Source organism: Amia ocellicauda, chromosome 18 (genome assembly GCF_036373705.1).
Source record: "Amia ocellicauda isolate fAmiCal2 chromosome 18, fAmiCal2.hap1, whole genome shotgun sequence".
NCBI classification, from domain to species: domain Eukaryota; kingdom Metazoa; phylum Chordata; class Actinopteri; order Amiiformes; family Amiidae; genus Amia; species Amia ocellicauda.
The window spans coordinates 20,926,644-20,946,270 of NC_089867.1; the positions used below are offsets into that span (position 1 = coordinate 20,926,644).

At 39.1% G+C, this 19,627-nt stretch overlaps 2 protein-coding genes across 2 annotated transcripts; one reads left to right on the top strand and one right to left on the bottom strand.

Annotated features, from left to right (window-relative positions):
* The first annotated feature begins 126 nt into the window (after positions 1-126).
* On the top strand, positions 127-14,998 carry clcn6 (chloride channel 6). The gene is made up of 23 exons (XM_066691493.1): positions 127-232; positions 1,418-1,477; positions 1,903-1,968; positions 2,241-2,306; positions 2,416-2,482; positions 2,672-2,778; positions 3,135-3,261; positions 3,382-3,449; positions 3,967-4,025; positions 5,095-5,227; positions 5,598-5,711; positions 5,850-6,016; positions 6,707-6,830; positions 7,493-7,622; positions 7,810-7,963; positions 9,004-9,160; positions 9,425-9,531; positions 9,801-9,987; positions 10,099-10,256; positions 10,458-10,614; positions 10,728-10,835; positions 10,961-11,086; positions 11,244-14,998. Exons 1-23 carry the CDS (start codon positions 158-160, stop codon positions 11,322-11,324), a joined length of 2,598 nt encoding a protein of 865 aa, XP_066547590.1. The 5' UTR covers positions 127-157; the 3' UTR covers positions 11,325-14,998.
* Positions 14,999-16,961: 1,963 nt separating this feature from the next.
* On the bottom strand, positions 16,962-18,529 carry LOC136714172 (natriuretic peptides A). Its single transcript, XM_066691496.1, has 3 exons — positions 18,365-18,529; positions 17,624-17,894; positions 16,962-17,060 (listed from the first exon to the last, which is right to left on the bottom strand). The coding sequence occupies exons 1-3, from the start codon at positions 18,464-18,466 to the stop codon at positions 17,056-17,058; spliced, it is 378 nt and encodes a 125-aa protein (XP_066547593.1). The 5' UTR covers positions 18,467-18,529; the 3' UTR covers positions 16,962-17,055.
* Between the last annotated feature and the right edge of the window lie 1,098 nt (positions 18,530-19,627).

Sequence of the window (19,627 nt, forward strand, 5' to 3'; positions counted from 1 at the left end):
AGTAAAAGTGTCCCATTGTGTACAATCGAGAGCTCCGTCACTGGGGACTACTTCTGCAATGGCGCCCGCCTCGGTGGCTTCAGCATGTGACCGCTTGTGACGCCCCCTGCGGGTCACATGACGGGAGTGTTTTCAGGCGGAGGATGAGACAGGGAAAATGGCGTGCTGTGGGAGCTGTCTGTGCTGCCAGTGCTGCTGCAGGGAAGGGGAGACCAGGACACCCGAGGAGCTGGTACAATGGCTGACCGCTGCGCTGTTTCGCTCCGCCGCCTGCAGGATCTGCGAGCTAGCTTTGTGTCTTTGTCTTTTGCGAGGCTGTCAGGACTGTTAGCATAAGGAAAGGGCTCTAGTTTCCACCCCCCACCCACCCTTCTCCACATTCATGTTATGGTGTGATTGTTGTCATGTGTATGAGATGCATGCTTGACGTGTGTTAAGCATGTCCGGTATCTCTTTAAAACGAGTGTTGTGTGATAAAGCATGCCTATTGGAAACGGCTGACTTGTATATTGTTGGTAAGACTAGCAACAACTGAGCAAACCTGATCCTATGGCCAATGCAGATGAGAGTAAATGTCCTCTGTGAGTTGGTTATAACTTGGCGGAATCGCACGAAATAACATGAAAAGGCGGATTTGCGGCATCTTAATGGTTAAAGGCTTCAGGGTGAACTTCAGTCATAAAGCATGACTGTGCGCCTGGCTTCATTCATGTGCACCATGATTGATCATGTTGATGCAGAAGAGCATGCTTGATTTGTGTCTAGACTCCAGGACTGTGTTGTAATATTGAACGCTATATTGTCACCATCCATTAACATGTGCAAAAGTGTATTTAAGAGAGTCTGCACTACGTTTGCAAGGATGCGAAGTATTTCCCTTAAGGCATTTTGCTGAACAAAAGCATAGCCCCTACAATGAGAGCAGGGCAGAGTCTTTGTCCCTTGAGTGCTGGTGCACAGATTGCTGATGTAATTGATACTCAGAGATCTCAGATGTGTTGTCTTTCTTTCTTTCTTGTTTTTTGTGTTTATTATTATTAGTAGTAGTAGTATCTGTGTGATTATTATAACTTCTGCCACATAAAAGTAAATTACTTTTCATAAATGTATTTAAATCCTGTGATTTCTTTGCATTGCTGTGCACTGTATGCACTATTGTTATTAGCCTATTCAAGTGGTATAGCTGACTCTAATTTACTTTTCTGAGAAAATCTAGACCTGTGTCAGTATTGAGCAAAAGTAAATATTTTGAATGTGAGCACTTTTGTCAGATTTCATTTAGAAGGTTTAAGCCATTGTGTGTTCAGGTAACCATTGAATGATCAACATCCTTGTGTATTTGTTTAGTTACTGAAACTCTACTAGATACACCTTGGTTTCTGTCTTTACCCAAAACTTTTCCTCTTCCTCACACCAGACAATTTTAGGGGAAACTCACGAGGAAGAAGATGAAATCCTGCCCAGGAAAGATTATGAGGTGAGAATACAATCATACAATTTAAACCAGTATTAAAACCACAAAGAATAGAAGTCTGTGATCCAGTATAACAGGGTCTGATTAGAACCAGTTTTTATTTGCAGTTTTGGGCAGATTCGTCATATGAAGCATGAAGTATGTGTCGACCTCAAAGTTTGTTTTTGTATTAAATGGGATGCAGAAGGGACTGTCATGTCTACAGTATGTAATAGTATTGGTGTAGTATCACAGATGAATGAACTGCACAGGAGTGAGACAGCAGTTCTTACAATGGTCATGGGCACAACTAATTCATATCAATTCTGAGAATCGGTGAGTCTGCTCTGACTCATCTGCTACTACCAGTGATATCACAGCCCCCAGAAAAGCTGTATAATAAATAATCTAATATTTCCCTAATGTTTTACTGTTTCTTCTCTTGACAGAGCTTGGACTATGACAAGTGCATCAATGATCCATACTTGGAAGTTCTGGAGGGAATGGATAATAAGGTAAAGTAAGCAAGCAAGCAAATTAATGGAAAATACTTCCATTATAATCTGTGGATTATCTGTTTTTTTTGTTTTTTTTTTTTCTCTTTCCCCCCAATTGCTGGGACATAATTATATAAAGTTTGCTTGATATCTTTATATTCTCTTATCATTTCAATTCATTTGTGTTCACTTTAAAGCAATACCTACATTAAGTAATTATCCTCTATAATTATGGTAGTAATACTTTTATTAGGTCTTTGTTTTTAAGCATATTGTTTTCTCCAAACCAGAAAGCCAGAAAGTATGAAGCAGTGAAGTGGATTGTTGTGTTTGCCATTGGAGTCTGTACTGGATTGGTAAGTTTTATCCAAAATGAAGAGTTTTTAACAGAATTGTATATTGTGTTTAGGTAATGCACTAAAGAATAAAACTTGATCTGATTTGACTTCTTTTCTGTCTTTTCAGGTGGGCCTATTTGTTGACTATTTTGTACGACTGTTTTCTCAAATCAAGTTCAGCATCGTTGGAAGATGTATCCTTTTTACCGTTCTGGAAAGAGACTTATTTGTTATGAGTAATCGGTTTTATATGAAGACTTTTTTTTTTGTGGAGCAGTCTTAAAACATCATACTTACTGTGTTCTCTATCTGATTTCTTGCCACACTTGTCTTTATCCACTCTGTCCAACATCGGAAGGTTTTCTTTGACCGGTTTCTTGCAGCTGTGGAGGATTGCAGTGAAAAGGGCTGTCTTGCGCTGTCCTTACTTGAACTTCTGGCTTTTAATGCGACTTTCATCTTTATAGCCAGTGTACTCGTTCTCATTGAGGCAAGTCTTTCAAAGAAAACTGCACTTGGCAGGCAGCAACCTTCAACCTCACTGGTTTAATGGACTTAATTAATATACTCAGTGTTGGAATTGGGCCTGAACGTCGGGGTGGGAGTGAAAATTGGAGGCGTGGCAAATTCCACTTTAGATAAAATTTGCCAGAACACAATTTGTTAATTTCAAATATAAAGAGTTTGTAATAGGCATTCATCATATAAGGACAATCATTTCTCTAAAATTAGTTCAACAACTTATTGCGGTACAATTTCCGTCTATTATGTTTAATGCAGAGTCTAGTCAGCCTCTTAGGGAAGTCTGAAGCTTTATTGGATCTTTTATGTGATTCTTTCTTCCAGCCTATAGCCGCAGGGTCGGGTATACCTGAGATTAAGAGCTATCTGAATGGCGTGAAGATCCCAGGCATCGTCCGGATGCGAACCTTTCTGTGCAAGGCTGTGGGAGTCCTGTTCACTGTGGCTGGAGGTAGGAGATGTGATGGATTGTCAGTTCTGTCAAAATATACAGCATTGTGAATTGGAAGAAACGCAAATGCAACAAAACTGATGGGTCACGTGTGTGATTAATCAAAGCTTTTCTTTGCAGGGCTTTTTGTTGGGAAAGAAGGCCCAATGATCCACTGTGGTTCTATTGTAGGAGCAGGACTGCCTCAGGTACGGGAAATACTTTCATGATATAGAGCTATAGAGCTAGATCAAGTCAATGTTTAAGAATCTGCACTCTGTATGAAATATGGTGGTCATCAAAAATTATCAAGATGTCAGCTTCATAATGTAGAAATCAATATCAGGTATCGAATTCGTCAGGGTGTATAAACATTCAATGCAGTGTGTAAACATTTTGGGCATTCAGGTGGCCATCTTTAGTGCTTTTCTGAATTGTATATTTTATATTTATCTCCATTATGAAGTTGTCATCTTTTTATTTTCTGATGTTCCTTTCAATGTACAGAGTGCAAATTCTTAACACTGACTTTATAAACATTATGTGAAAATGTGATCAAGTCCTGAGAGTATTGTGGCATATTCACTTTGGATCAAAATAAAGATTCATCTTAGAATAGTCATTTTATGTGTAGACTACTGTTAGTCGTATACATTGTCTTCATTATTAAGTACTGGAATGTGATTTTTCTTCTCTTATTTCTTTTGTTTCTTTTCTTTTCTCTAGTTTCAGAGCATCACCTTTAAAAAAATCAACTTCAACTTCCCCTACTTCCGCAGCGACCGGTGAGTGTGTGCACCTCCCTAGGCCCTGCCTCGGGGTTGTGGCTGCGAGCTTTATCGAGCAGGATATTATCGGGAACTCTTCCATTGTGCAAGTGAAAATGAATACTGACCAAGAAACCTCCTCATTTATTTTAATTAAATACTTTCCTGACAGAATTAAGCAAATATTGGTTTTCTGTCAAATATTTTAAACGAAATAGGTGTGTTTTATTGGATTAAATCAGTGGGTTACTTATCTACCTACTTAAACATAGAAATCTTAACTAAAGACAGAGATGATAATTAGTTAGCCTAACAAATTATCAGAATCTTTATTCTGAACTGCGCTATGGCCTTGCAGTGTTGACAGGAGAGACCGCACTACGTCATGACTAGGGCTACGATTTTGTCACGTAGATGACCTTTTACAACGTTTGTAGCTGATGTTGATTCTTTATAAGACTCGTGTGAAAGCTATTGTAGTAAAGTTCAGTTTGCCCCATAGCTAGTATGAGCAAAAGATGTTGATGCATTTTGTGCTACAGAGGTTGGCTATGTTGTACAAATGCAGAACACGTGTTGCACTGTGACTGTTTAGTTAAACAGAATAATAATTAGGAAAACTGAATTTGCGGAGTTACATTGACGCAACATGATCTGGAGGCTATTGCTCGTTGCAGCCACGTCAATAAATACAATCACATCACAATTATTAGCTTTCAGAGGAGTCTAATTAAGAAACAGTTGCCCTAATTATGACACCAGTAGGTTACCCTCTGCATTTTAAGTCCAACCAACAGCTTGAAACCCAACCCACACCAACATTTCAGCCTAGGCCCATACAAATCTACAACCAATTCTCTTAAGTTAGTAGAAAGGCAACCCTAATCTAAGTAGGTGTGGCTTCATAATGTTGCAGAACAAGTGCTTCATAGTGTAATTACTTTACATTCTAATTTACATGTATAAACAGTCATCACTTGTGTTTTTTTCAAGTTTACATGGGGTTTGGCCGAGGTATTTTTAAAAGCATTTATCAGAAGTATAAACATTTTGAATTGCGTGCATTTATATATTTCTTTCGTCTCAGGGACAAGAGGGACTTTGTGTCGGCAGGGGCGGCTGCCGGTGTAGCAGCTGCTTTCGGGGCCCCTATTGGAGGGACCCTGTTCAGTCTGGAGGAGGGCTCATCCTTTTGGAACCAGGCTCTCACGTGGAAAGTGGTGAGCAGTATTTAATGGAGCACTTAATCTCATCAGTGTATACACTCATCAGAGATATGTAACACTGGCTGGTATCGGCAATCTAATTTGGTGTGTTTACTGCCATTGTCTTAGAAGGCTCTTTAGTAAGTAAGCGCAAGCAAGCAAGATCACAGAGAGAATTAATTTCCCCCAGGCATCTCTGATGGTGTCGATTGCTCTGCAGGATCCGGTTATTTCAATGTAATGTGGTTTAAAGATTGTTCTTTCTTGTGAATGTAGTAAAGGAGTCCATTCTGAACGGACTGGATTGTTCTCAATTGTCTGTTTATTCCCCTCTGTCCTAACTGGCCTCTTTTTTTTTTTTTTTTTTCCCTCCTTCTATCCCCAGTTGTTCTGCTCCATGTCCGCCACCTTCACTCTCAATTTCTTTCGCTCGGGACTCCTGTACAACAGCTGGGGCTCCTTCCAGCTCCCAGGGCTGCTCAACTTTGGAGAATTTAAGGTATAGAATGTACCTCTTATTAATTAATAACTAAGATCATGTATAAACAAGACCTTTTGTGTAAATCATTTACATACTGTGTCCAAAGTAGCTGAATGCAAGAGGCTGTGCATCCCGTCTCTTTCGGTCTTCCTCCAGTGTGCTGATGGGGACAAGAAGTGTCACCTTTGGACTGCAGTGGACCTGGCCTTCTTTGTTGTCATGGGCATAGGCGGGGGCCTGCTGGGGGCCCTGTTCAACTGCATGAACAAGAGGCTGGCCAAGTATCGCATGAGGAACGTGCATCCCAAAGCCAAGTTTGTCAGGTATTCGCAGTCCTCTTCTAGCTGTGTCTTTTTGTTGAGGATTTTGTTTGTTGTTGTTACAGGGGATCCAGTAAAATTTCAATTTGTGCAATTTATAATATTGCATGTTTTCTATGATTTTATAATGCTTTAAAGTATTTTACTATATGGTTTCCCCTTTTAATACTGTATTATATACATATACTTATTGCACTCGTACTTACCCAGCTTCTACTAATAATAATTATACTACATTAAATTTGTATATACAGAGCTTTAGTACTGAGTAATAGTATTTTTATTCCATATTATTCACTACTCATACCTACATATCTTAATTAACTCCCTTAAACATTAAACATAGTATACTTTATTACCTTGTGATGTACTACAGTAGTACAACAAATAATGTAGTGCACTTTATTACACCATAATATACTATTATAGTACTATAATACACAGTTTTATACCATATTACACTTATACCATAGTATACTGTAGTAACTTGTGATATACTATAGTACACTGTTGTATACTGTAGTATCTTGTACTTACTATAGTACTACATGTACACTGATACATACTGCTTACTGTACTCAATAATACTTTCACATGCAGACAAAGTTTCTGCAGAAACGTTAGCATTCTAGTTTAATTTAGACAGTGTTTTGGCCTGTGTGTGTGATGCCCCTGCCTCCGTATTTCTGTCAGGGTCTTGGAGAGCCTGCTGGTCTCAATGGTGACGACGGTGGTGATCTTTGTGGCCTCCATGACACTCGGAGAATGTCGAGACCTGTCTTCACCCACCTCTAACAACACCACCTCCCTGCTGCAGGTGAGTCCAACCCTGCTTCCCACACTGACGTCTGGCCGGTGTAGTATTGACTGGAGTTATGATTTGAATGACACCATTGTGATTCGTGAGCAACACAAAATATAATGAAAGATGCATTGTTTGTATTAGCACACTGGCGGGTGGATCTCATTCAGCATTCATTAATTGCATTAACTTTTGGGTATATACGCTGAATCTGAACAGTTAGTCAACGAATGTTAATTGTATAGGGTTTTATGCATTACTTTTTTAATGTTTGCAAATATGTTTGCAGTTATTGATAGAATGAATTTTAACCTTTCCTCGAATCATTGCTGCAATGAAAATGTTCAGTATCGCATCTGAAAGTGCAAAAGCTGAGTCCATATCCTAAATATAAACCCTGACCAATGGCTTATGAAATGGTATTGTACCATTCAGGGGATTAGGATAAACACGCTCTGACCCTGCTGTAGCCAAAGAGGTGCCCTCTATCACAACAACTTCTTCTGGGTATTTTATTTGATCCAGCAGAAGTGAACCTGCTGGAATAATTTGATGTGTCCACTGAACACTTTAACTAAGTTTATTAATCTTCTCCACTTGGGCAGAAATACGTCACATTCCTACACAGTCCTCAGTTACTATGTCTCTCCTTTTTCCCCTGTCGTCTTGATATCTAGGAATCTGCCTCTGAGGATGTCAACTCGACCATAAAGCAGTTCTTCTGCCCCAATAAGACCTACAACGACATGGCCACACTCTTCTTCAATCCCCAGGAGGTGGCCATTCACCAGCTCTTCCATCAAGATGGTGAGGAGCCACTCGGCAAACAAATGACCTAATCAAGACCTGTAAATCCAGTTTGGAGCAGATCGCATCCTTTCCCCGTGTCTGTGCGATTGTCACTCCCATGTAGGGCATGACAGTGTAACAGTTCTTGTTTTAATATGTGAAGACATGACTGTCTTTCTGATCTCTTCTGTTGTTGTCATTGCAGGTACCTTCAGCCCCGAGACTTTGACCATTTTCTTTGTGCTGTATTTTTTGCTGGCCTGCTGGACATATGGCGTGTCTGTGCCGAGTGGCCTCTTCGTGCCATCCTTGTTGTGTGGAGCTGCTTACGGCCGACTGGTAGCCAACATCCTGAAAATGTGAGCCTGCTGTTGGTTATCATATGTATCACCCATCTGCAGAACAGATACGTAAGGGCTCTTCAGCACAGTAGTTGAGTTACAACCCAAGGCTGAAAATGTTCAGACAGACTCATCAGGTTCAGTTTCACCGAAAAGTCCTAATGTATAGTTTTTTCCCCTCACGCTTCCAAAGTGCTAATCTGGCAGTGTAGCCGCTGTGAGAAAGTACAGCACAGACCCCGAACTACAAAGTGATAATGCTGACACTCCGACTTCTGTTCGTCAAAACGCTCGTCTCGCTGACGTGGCATTTTTGTTTCTGTGGACCTTCGTTCGCAGACCTTTTCAGCGGTGGGAGAGCTCCACGTTGACCTACTTACGGTTCAGTTCAGACTTCTGCATGGCTAGCCTAATGATAGGAATCTTTACATGCACATTTATAAAAGGTGCTTTTTACTGAAAATGTTCTCACTGTGATCCAGTTTATGTTCTGGAATTAATCCCAGTTTGGTTCAACTGACGTGTGTTTTATTCGAAGTGGCTAAATCATATTGTTGTGAAGTGCTTTATAGTAATTGTTATGGTGAGTGCTATCCTTTAGCTTTTATTTATATATTCATACAGACGGGTGACACAGGAAAAAACAGTGTCTCAGTACAGTGTTGGGCACCACGAGCCACCAGAACAGCTTCAATGCTCTTTGCACAGATTCTACTAGTCTCTGGACTCTGGGGTTTTGATAATGGTGGTGGAGAGAGCTGTCTAACATGTCGGTCCAAAATCTCCCATAGGTGTTCAATTGGGTTGAGATCTGGGCCTGCTCAGCATTTGTATACATGCCACAGAGCATGACAGGATGTTAGTTGCTTAATTGTATCATGCAGTACACCTGTTTGGAGACATCTGCATTCGTTATTTTCCTCCACTAATTTATTCAGGTTTTTCCATTCATTTGTCACTCGTCTGTATGATTGTATGTATGTATATCATTCTTATTGTAGTACCTGTATAGATACATATGCAGCTGTGTCATGTTTGGTTTCCTCTCCATTTTCTAGACATTTAGGTATGGACATTTACTCTGGGACCTTCGCTCTGATTGGTGCAGCTGCCTTCCTCGGGGGCGTGGTCCGGATGACCATCAGTCTGACTGTCATTCTGATCGAATCGACCAATGAAATCACTTACGGTCTGCCAATCATGATCACTCTCATGGTAGGAACTGTGCTGTTAAATTATGAACAGTGTAGAAATGTACTGTGGTGATAATTTCCAGCGTAGCAGAGGCACTTGATTCATTCTGGACTGTAGGTCAACTGAACTAAAATGATTTTTCGTACGATTGTAATTCTAATAATTTCCATAGATTGGGATTGCGGTTTGATTTTCAAGTTGCAAGTAAAAAAAAATGAACACACTCAATGGAAATTATTACGTCTACATACAGAATGATGTTTGATTTCCCTGATGTATTTGCAGATCGCTAAGTGGACGGCAGATTTCTTCAACAAGGGCATCTATGACATCCACATCATGCTGAGGGGGGTGCCACTGCTGGAGTGGGAGACGGAGGTGGAGATGGATAAGTAAGTGTAATAAAGTTTTTTATCTGGCCTTTCTTGTTGTTTTGGATGAGGCCTTCAGATGTCATTGTCCTACATTATAGCTTCCCCAGAGGATAAAGCCCTAGTGCTAAAACAGGCTGCTATTCCCACCCCTGCTGGACGAATGCCTTTCAGTCTGAATGCCAGACTGAATCGCTATAATACAGGCATTAGTGAAGGACATGATCTGCTTTATTTTATTGTGTTATTTCAAATCACTCTTTGCGCCCTCTATCTCATTGTGTCTGCAGACTGACGGCTAGCGACATCATGGAGCCCAACCTGACCTACGTGTACCCTCACACCCGAATCCAGTCTCTGGTCAGCATCCTGAGGACCACCGTGTACCATGCCTTCCCCGTGGTCACAGAGAACCGGGGCAACGAGAAGGAGTTCATGAAGGGCAACATCCTCATCAGCAACAACATCCGCTTTAAGGTAGTGTCTCCGTCTCGCCAGCGGAGGGAGCCAGAGCTTCACCAGATGTTCCTTTCGTTCAGATCCATGCGTGTTGGCATGCATTCCCTTGAGTCGAATGCTCTGTTGTAGAAGTCCAGTGTCCTGACCCGGGCCGGGGAGCAGAGGCGGCGCAGTCAGTCCATGAAGTCGTACCCATCCAGCGAGCTGCGCAACGTGTGTGATGAGCAGGTCAGCGTGGAGATGGCCGAGGAGGGCCAGGACATCCTGCAGCAGATGCTGGACAGCAGGTGAGGCAGGGAGACGCAGTGGCAGACTCTCACTCACAAAATATGAAGGATTGAAAATGAGTTTTGAGAGGAAAAGAGACATGGGCGCTGCCCATGTCTCTTTTCCTCTCAAAACTCATTTACAATCCTTCATATTTTGGGGCTTGTTGGTTTCCTCCCATTTTTTTTTTCTTACTCCGATGTGGTTTTCCTGTCTTCCAGGCACATCCCCTACCCCAACCTCTACCCAGACCAGTCCCCCAGCGAGGAGTGGACCATGGAGGAGCGCTTCCGACCTCTGACCTTCCACGGCCTGATCCTGCGCTCCCAGCTGGTCAACCTGTTGATTCACGGCGTGTGTTACGCAGAAAACCAATCGGTGAGTTTGTGGAGGGATTTATCAAGGGAATTTCTCTCATCTTTCCACAAAACTGTGCTCAAAAATGTATAAAAATGTATAAAAACTAGTGTCTTTGTGTCGTTTCTCCACAGAGCGCCACTCAGCCCCGATTGTCATTCGCAGAGATGACTGAAGACTACCCTCGCTACCCTGATATCTATGACCTGGACCTGTGCTTACTCAACCCACGGATGATAGTGGTAAAACTGAACGTTTTTTCGTCCTTGTGGTTTCTTTGTGGACAAGACTGTCCCAACATAATATTTCAGTATAGATGCATTGCATTTCTTTAGTTTTTTGTTTTATTTCTAATGATGTTTTTCAGGATGTCACACCATACATGAACCCTTGTCCGTACACTGTGTCCCCAAGCACGCGCGTGTCCCAGGTGTTCAACTTGTTCAGGACGATGGGATTGAGGCATTTACCTGTGGTCAATGCAGTAGGAGAGGTATGTAAATTCTGTTATTCCGTTATTTAAAAGCCAAATCGTAATGGGTGAGTTTTATTTGTTGGTTTTGTGTACGTGTGATTCCAGTACCACTTCTCTTTTGATGGTCACTAAAGTCACCCCCACACACAATGCAATCTGTACCTCGCTTTTCCAGATCGTTGGGATCATCACCAGACACAATCTAACCCACGAGTTTCTTGTCGCGAAACTTAGACAGCACTACATTACCGTCTGAAGTTCTCCTTCGCTCTCCCGGTCCAAGACCCTCTCATGTGGGGGGTTGGCCCTCGCCGCTTCAGGCAGGACTATGGGGGCCAAGACATGCTTGTCAAGAATCCCAGGAACCGTCCAATCTCTGTTATTCCTAAAAGACCACGGGTTGCTACAGCCCCACCCAGGGAGTCAACCCTCCAGCACTGCAACACTCGACCACTCCCACTCGGCACACCTCATACTTCGAGACTTTACAGACACTGGGATGTTTGTTGGATGAACAGTTTTGCAGAAAATGTAAGAAGAAACGTCAGATTTAACCATCATACAGTTATGAAAGTGATTTTCAATGGGTGAAACATTTAACACCCTTCTTGGTTACAGGTAAGGGTAATCAAGAGCAACTCCTCAATCCCTGTGGCTCTTCGTTTGCACTTTTGTGTGTTTGTTTTTGTATTGTTTTATTCCTCTCACTATCAGTATATATATTACACTTGAATGTTTTATTAAGCCAGCATAGTTTCTAATTAGTGATTGTTAAAATAAGGATGGAATAACTTTGAAAACGCAAAGTTAAACTAAGACCACTTAATTTTGATAAGCTATCTGACTGTTCAGCTAATTAGATCTGAAGTAAACTAAGAAAATGGTGTTAAAAAAAGAACAATGAAAATAAAGAGTCAGTGCTGCTTCCAAGCATTTGATGTAAGAAGTGAGAAAAATAATCACTTAAAAATAAAGAATGAATGGAGCAAATATTTCAATTTACACTCCAAATCAGATTGACTGAACCGGGGTAATTCTCCATTCTTTGGATTTTCTATATATTATTGCACTACATGAGTTTATAATTATAAAGGTTACCAGGCAGGCAAGAGTACAGATCTTTAGTCACTACATATTAGTGATTGTATATTGTGAGAAATTATCAAGCAGAACAACACTAATCTATAGATCAGTCTTGGATACCTTTCTTACTGTAAAGAGTGGGAGAGGTTGACATATTGGGATATAAAAAAAAAAAGTAGTGTTGAATGAAATAGTCTGATGCACCATCCTTTGAATTTCTAGTATTCATAAAAGTTTTGTTTTCTGTGATCATATTAATGTTTATTTTGACTGATACATTCCCTCTAAGGAAAAAACAAAACCATGATGCAATGGAGTTTCATTTATTTCCCTCTACAACTGACATAGTAGTTAAATGTGTCCTCTCATATTCATGTGTATGTGTTTAAAGTGTTTTTCTTGTGTCTAATAATCAATTTCAAGGAATTGACTTCATTCCAACAAGGTGGGTTGTAGTCGACTCCAAGGGAGAGAGAGACTGCTTGTAAATAATACTAATAATATTATGACACATTTATTGTACAGTACATGCCCCCTTTTTTTGGTTGAATGATACATTTGAAGATTTATTTTTGGTTATATATGTTTTAAAATCTTTTGCTGCCATTTAAAATTGAGCCAGTAAATGCTCAGAAAGATGGTCACTAGTCAAATCCCAGCATAAAAATCTAGATTTCAAACAGAGTGCAGAATATTCTCCTGTTCTTTATTAATGAACACCAGGCTTTAATCTTTAACAGAAAAGCAGTTAAATGTAGACGCTCTTGAGCACAAGCATTGATCCATTCCTTATTAATTGAAATAAAGGTTACTAGAATAACTCAGATATTACAGACTGGGGCATTTTTTTAAGTAGACCTGTGCATATGTAATTGGGGGGGGGGGGTTCTTTGTTTTGTATTTTTTGTTTTTTAAACCTCTAGTATTGATGATCAAGGGAATATTTTGCCAAATAACACTGTGATGTGCCTGCAGTTTTTTGGCTTTCTGCAGCTGAGATTTTGTTTTAAACTTGCACTCAAGTATTATTATTATTATTATTATTATTATTATTATTATTATTATTATTATTATTAATACACATGAGATTATTACTTATAGTCTGAGTATTCACACTAAGAATGCTCAAATTAGGCTTCAGTCCTGTGCCTTGGATAAAGAATAAGCTCTATAAATGTCTCTTGCATTACTTGTGTGTGTGTGTGTGTGTGTGTGTATGTGTGTGTATATATATATATATATATATATATATATATATATATATATATATATATATAATGTAATGCAGAAAATGTGTATTCATAGAGGATGTTTGGAGATGGACTTGATGATCAAGGTAATACCACATGAAGTTGAACATTTTAATGTTTCATGTTGACCGCAGATCATAATAAAATGATTGCAATCATTCCACACCGGTGCATTCATCTGGGTTCTTTTGCACGTAAATTACAACAGACAAAGTGTTTTCTGGGAGTTAATCGCACTCAGCGGTGTACAGGATGTAACAGTGTAATCGCTGTAAGGTTATGGATGTGGATAATGTGAGGAGACGGTCCTTTCGCCTCCCCTTTCCTTCTAAAATGCACCTGTTCGCACATGTTGAATTTCTGAGAGACTGACAAGGCCTGACATCTGATCCGAGTTGAAAATCTCTTCAATTATACATCATTAGGCTTCTGATCACATGAGGACATTTCAAAAATAGACAAAAAATTGAACAGAGGTGCAAAAATGTAGATTCATGTATTTTCTACATCACATGAAGGAAATTGTTTTCACCAGAGGAGCCTACCTTTGCATATAACTTAAAACGCCCTGAGATTGACTGGCTCTCCCATACTGCCACACACGCTTAGTGCAGGATTTAACTGGAAAAAGTGTTACAATAACTCTAGGCGGGGAAAATGGTAATCAGCATCACCTGACTAATTATAGTAAAGCTAAATGCCTTTCACTGACATCAAACTTCAATCGAACTACTGATTTACAAAAATTTACAAACCCAGCTTCTTACTTCTATCTGTTGGGTCTTAAGCCATGAGTTTGTCATTTGCAATTGGAAATTTGATTGAATCTAGACAATTAATCTAGGAAATGTAAAGAACAGCTGAAGCATCGGTTGTTGTTGTCTTATTTTTTGTTCGTTTTTTTGTCTTTTAATGTTATTTAATTGTCTGCTTATATTATATTATAATGTTTTTTAGCACTTACTTGAATTTCCTACAAGTTATGTATTGGTACTGAATATTTCTTTGGGGGAGGGCTGAAACTCATACTGTAATCGTGAGCTCTACTCATGTTTTCCTGGAAATGCATGTTCTTCCTTATTCCTTATGTTACAGACGTATTTGAACATATGTATTTCATTTTTTTTTATGCTTTCAGATCAATGCAATTGTTTACACTTAATTTCTAATTAAACAGCACATTTTGTAATTTAATAAGCCATCTAATCCAAGTAGTATGAAATGTGACAAGGTTTTGTGTGTGAGAGAATTGTCAAAAGGGCTTGAACCTTCCAGAAAATGTTGTTGCTCATTGTTGACATACTCGAAACCTCATAAAAGTACTATAACAGTGTTATAAAAATCTAAGTATACTTCTAAGCTATTAAGAATTATGTTTTTTGTCTCGTTTTTTTTTTTCATAACAATAGCTTATGCTGTTACTTCTAATCAATTTATTATAGCATTTGTCTTATTTATTTTAAATCAACTTAATTATGTTTGTGATTTGTTTTTTCGGATATCCTGTGCATTCTTGGTCTTAGCCTTACCAAAATCTGTACTGACACGACACTTGGAAATCCCCCCCGTTTAAATTAAACTGATTTCTTTCACTCCACGTTTAATTGTTCGCTCATGGTTCTGTAATTTCTATTTGAAAAAGGTAGACGGCTGACATCCTGGAATCAAGATACCTCAATACATTAGGCTAATGAAATGTTTTTTTATTTAGATTTACATTCAAATCAGGCAGTCTAGATGCAAATATGTTCCCGTCAAATTATACAGTCACCAGTTAACAGTATAGGAAGGAACCTTTGATCTTAAAAGCGAGTAGAAAATAGTTATTCACCTAACATGGTCATTCTTCAATCTTTTCTATCTACTCTTCTCTATTCAGTTTTCTGAAGTCTTTTTTTTTTTTTTTTTCTCCAATGCAAAATAAGCTTCTTTGTGTTTTACATTTTGGGATATTTGTGATCTGTACTTTTTTGCTTCTTTTCATATTCTGAAAAAGGTCTATTTTGTAGTTGATTTTTGTGCCGCTTGTTCAATCTGTATCCCAAGATGTATAGAACAATTAAAGACTAAGAAGCTCTGATCAGCTGTGAGCTTTTTAAGAGCATTGTGCAATGCTCATGCAGTAATTGAGAATATATTTGATTTATTCTTACAGGGGCATGGACTGGTTGTGCTGGTGTTCGTTTCAATTTCAGACTTTAAAGTCTTGAGAAAAATGTTTATATACTTTAGTTGTCTCTTTTTGTTAAGGTAGAATCATTTCCACTATTTTTGAATTCTAGGAGATACTAGTAAGTTACCAATATGTTGTCTTTCAAATGATGACCTGACTCGTGAAATGTAAGTCAATGTTGCAATAACCAACAAATAAGTTATATGAATGTTGGGAACTAGGTGGATTGGGTCTTCCCTACCAATTGTGCTTGGATATCCTTATTATGCTAGATAAAACCATACTGGTGCAAGAATGAGTCTTGCTGTCTACCATAGACAGCAAAAAACGGTTTGATTTCCTTCTATTCCACAGACAGTTCTGTCCTGTTTGGCTGAGCTACCTGTTGGCCCTTGTTAATGAAAGTGGGTGAATAATATCCAGTGACACACATGGCAGGAATAATCACGGCAGACAAGCAGTCATTTGACAGTCTCCCGGGCAGATCCTGCAGTAATCTCGGTCTTCTGCTTTCTAATTAGAATGGATGGTGTTGGAAATCTCAGCTCACTGCCGCTGCTGTCAGGCTGTAATTTAATTATTAGTATGGGCAGCTAAGGGGTTGGCCTAATCACTGGCAAAGACATGCCATAGTTTGCCTGTTGAACATGCAGTCTTGTGTAAAAAGGCATCAATGAATAAAAAGACAGAATCTGAGATTGCATAAGTGTCTGAGCCCTCCAGAATGTGTTTTTAATGGGGAGGGGGTGCAGGAAAGTGTTCAGTATAGATCAAATAAGAAAAAGAGTAATGACCGCCACTTGCTTCAATTCAGGTCTTTTTTTTTTTTAAGTACTATCTATTCTCCTGTCATATCAAAACAGGAATAATGTGAATGCATTGAATATTTGTAGTATTTGTTGGTAGGGAATATTGTGCAGGTTTTAGAGGGAATACTCTATAATCATTAAGTTTGGAAAGACAGTGAATTAAAGAGACTAACCTCTTTAATTGTTTCTCTGCTCAGTATTAAAGCAATCTGACATCCCCAAATGGAGCAGGACTGCCCATTCGGGGCTTGCAGAGTGTGAGTGATGACAAAGGTGCCAAGAGCATTGTAATAAGAGAGACGACAGGTGTTACCAATTGGTCTTTTAATACAATTATGCAGCTGCTCCACCACTTTTCCTCCTGAAGATTATTCATTACAGAGTTGGGCTTCAATGACTTCAGTGCTTCTCATAAAAAGTTGTATTTATTTTCTGAACATGATCACATTTGTAGCATTAAAACCAAAATGATCTAGTTTCCTTTAGGTTGATTTGATTTAGACTATGAATCATAAATTCACAAACCAAATTTTTAGAACTATATGAATCGAATGTACTGTAGCAAAACAACATCATCCTTAAGTTGAAAATGCTTTATTGATTGTTTTAATGCACATTCAGTAGTTACAATGACCAACTGCAGCACGTTTGGCATTTTCCATTCTCATCCCTTTAACCTAAATGGAAAGAAAGATGAATATTTAAAAGACTCGCTCTACTGCGCATTGAAAAAGAGGTAAAAATAATTACATATATATTTATATATGTGTGTGCATATAATATATATTATAATGTGTGTGTGTATGTATGTATGTGTGTGTGTGTATATATATATATATATATATATATATAATTCAGATATAATGTGTGTGTGTATATAATATATATGTGTGTATATATAATATTTATAATGTGTCTATATGTATGTAGTGTGTGTGTGTATCTATATCTATCTCTATATCTCAGCAGCAGCAGCAGCCTATATTGATCCACTGCTGGATGAGGGGCTCCGCATGAAGTTTACACTTGGTTTTATATATACAATTAGTTTATTTCCACTTTTTAAATTGAAATAATATATTAATCTATTATTGATGCATACCATAAACACACAATTGAAAACTATAAAAACAATTCACACATAACATATTTAAGTACAATACTCTTTTGGTTTTGTATTGTCTAGTTTCTCTGCCTGTTCTGCAATATGTAACAATCTTACAGTGTTTTAAAATCCTACCTTTCTTTGAGCCCCCACAGCCCAGGGCACTCATGGAACCGATCCGGTCCATTCTTCTGCCGAAGCATCCTGAGGCGCTCTTCTCTCTGCCCCCAAACAGCAGGTCTATCAGCCTGGTCATCCGAGCCTGGTTATTTAGCCTCACTGTCTCAGGGTCTGACCATGGGTCTGTCTCGCTGTCTTCTGCTTCTTGGTTCAGGTTCTGGTAATCTCTTGCATTTTTCATTGCTTCCTCTTCCCTATATTTCTTCTCTAACTGTTCCATCACACGCTGCAGAAGGAAATAAGCACTTCAGGTTCACAGTTTGAAGACTCAGATTTCTGCCTCTTTTTTTAAGTTCTTTCACCTTGTGCATGTGTTGAATCTGTAAAAATGATGGTGCTCCAGGCTGATGTTGTACCCTGAGGTTTTCCTCTTTTCAGCCTTGAACAGTTTGGATATGGAAATGCAAAGGTTGAAGTGCTAGAAATCGGCTGGGAATTAGTTTATGATCAAATTAGATCTATATTGCTTATATACCCAAAGAGACGCATCCCTGTTAATGTGTGTGTGTGTGTATCTCTCTCTCTCTCTCTCTCTCTCTCTCTCTCTCTCTATATATATATATATATATATATATATATATATATATATATAGAGAGAGAGAGAGAGAGAGAGAGAGATGTATATGTGCCTTGCTTTTTCTGTGAGTCAAATGCTTTAGTTTAAATGTTGAAAAATAAATAAATTGTCCAACTTACTCCGAAGTTTTCTAAGCCAGGGTTTGAAAACTGGCTGACCACCACCTGCTGACAAAGGAGAACAAGGAATCCAGCTAGGATGGCTGTGTGTGTCGTCCCCATGCTCCTCAGATTTGCGTCCTGTTGCTTAAACAATCTTTGCTTCGTTTGTTTCTCCGGGGTTTTCTTTGCCACTTTTGTTCTTTTATAGCTCGGACTGAGACAGTCTCGTGTCCATGGCTCATCATTTCACTAATTGTCCTGAGTGCATTCTGTCACCTCCTTCAGATAAGCATTGTAGAAGATTTCCTTTTAAGTGGGTGTTTGGTGCTAGGTGATGTGTTGTACAGGAAGACGCGTTGCATCCACTTGTGGGGAAATGTTCTCTGAATTTCACAAACGTTTTGGCGGTGGAGGTCAGATGTGTTGGGCCTCATGAGGGATTCTACTGGAACATATCTGACATTCTTTCCTTGCAGTTTTAAAATAACTACATATACATCTTTACTCAATAATGTGCGATAGGAGTGAAATACAACTGGAGGGGTGACTCCCACAATACCACATTATGGGGAGAACAGATGAGCCACTCGTAACAATGATTAAACTGTAATGATATTACGTCCATTAGTTATTACAATATATATTATACTTGTTCATAAATTGACTGTTTTTCCACCTGTGGCTTTCCTTTGATGTATTCCAGCAGATGGTTTAAAGCCGGGATGTCAGACTCCAGTCCTGGGGGGCCACAGTGTCTGTTGGTTTTTGTTCCAACAGGAGCTCCCAATTACTTAATTAGTGTCATTATTTACTCAGGTAGGCTCATCTAACACTATTTTATTTTTAAAGCCGATACAATGCGTCTGACTCAAAACACAGAGCCCACAGAACATTTCAGAGTCTGGAGAGAAGGGTTCAATTAATCAATTTAATGGTTTAATTAGACCAATTAAGGAGCTGAGAGCTGGGCTGGAACAAAACCAAGCAGCCACTGCGACCCCCCAGGACTGGAGTCTGACATCCCTGGTTTGAAGTCTAATCGTATTCACATCCCTCAAAAAAAAAAATACCCATCATACAGAACTTAATAATGGAATGAGAGGAATTTTATACATTTTACTTTCAAATTCCCATTCATAAAACACAGCAGTGATATTACAGTCGACTATAGTATTATTCAGTATTTTGTCCACCCAAAGCATAATTGTTCTCTGCAGTGATTTTGTTTCTCGAAGGTGTACGGATAGTGTTCGGTGTTTTAGTCAATTTATAGCCGTTTAT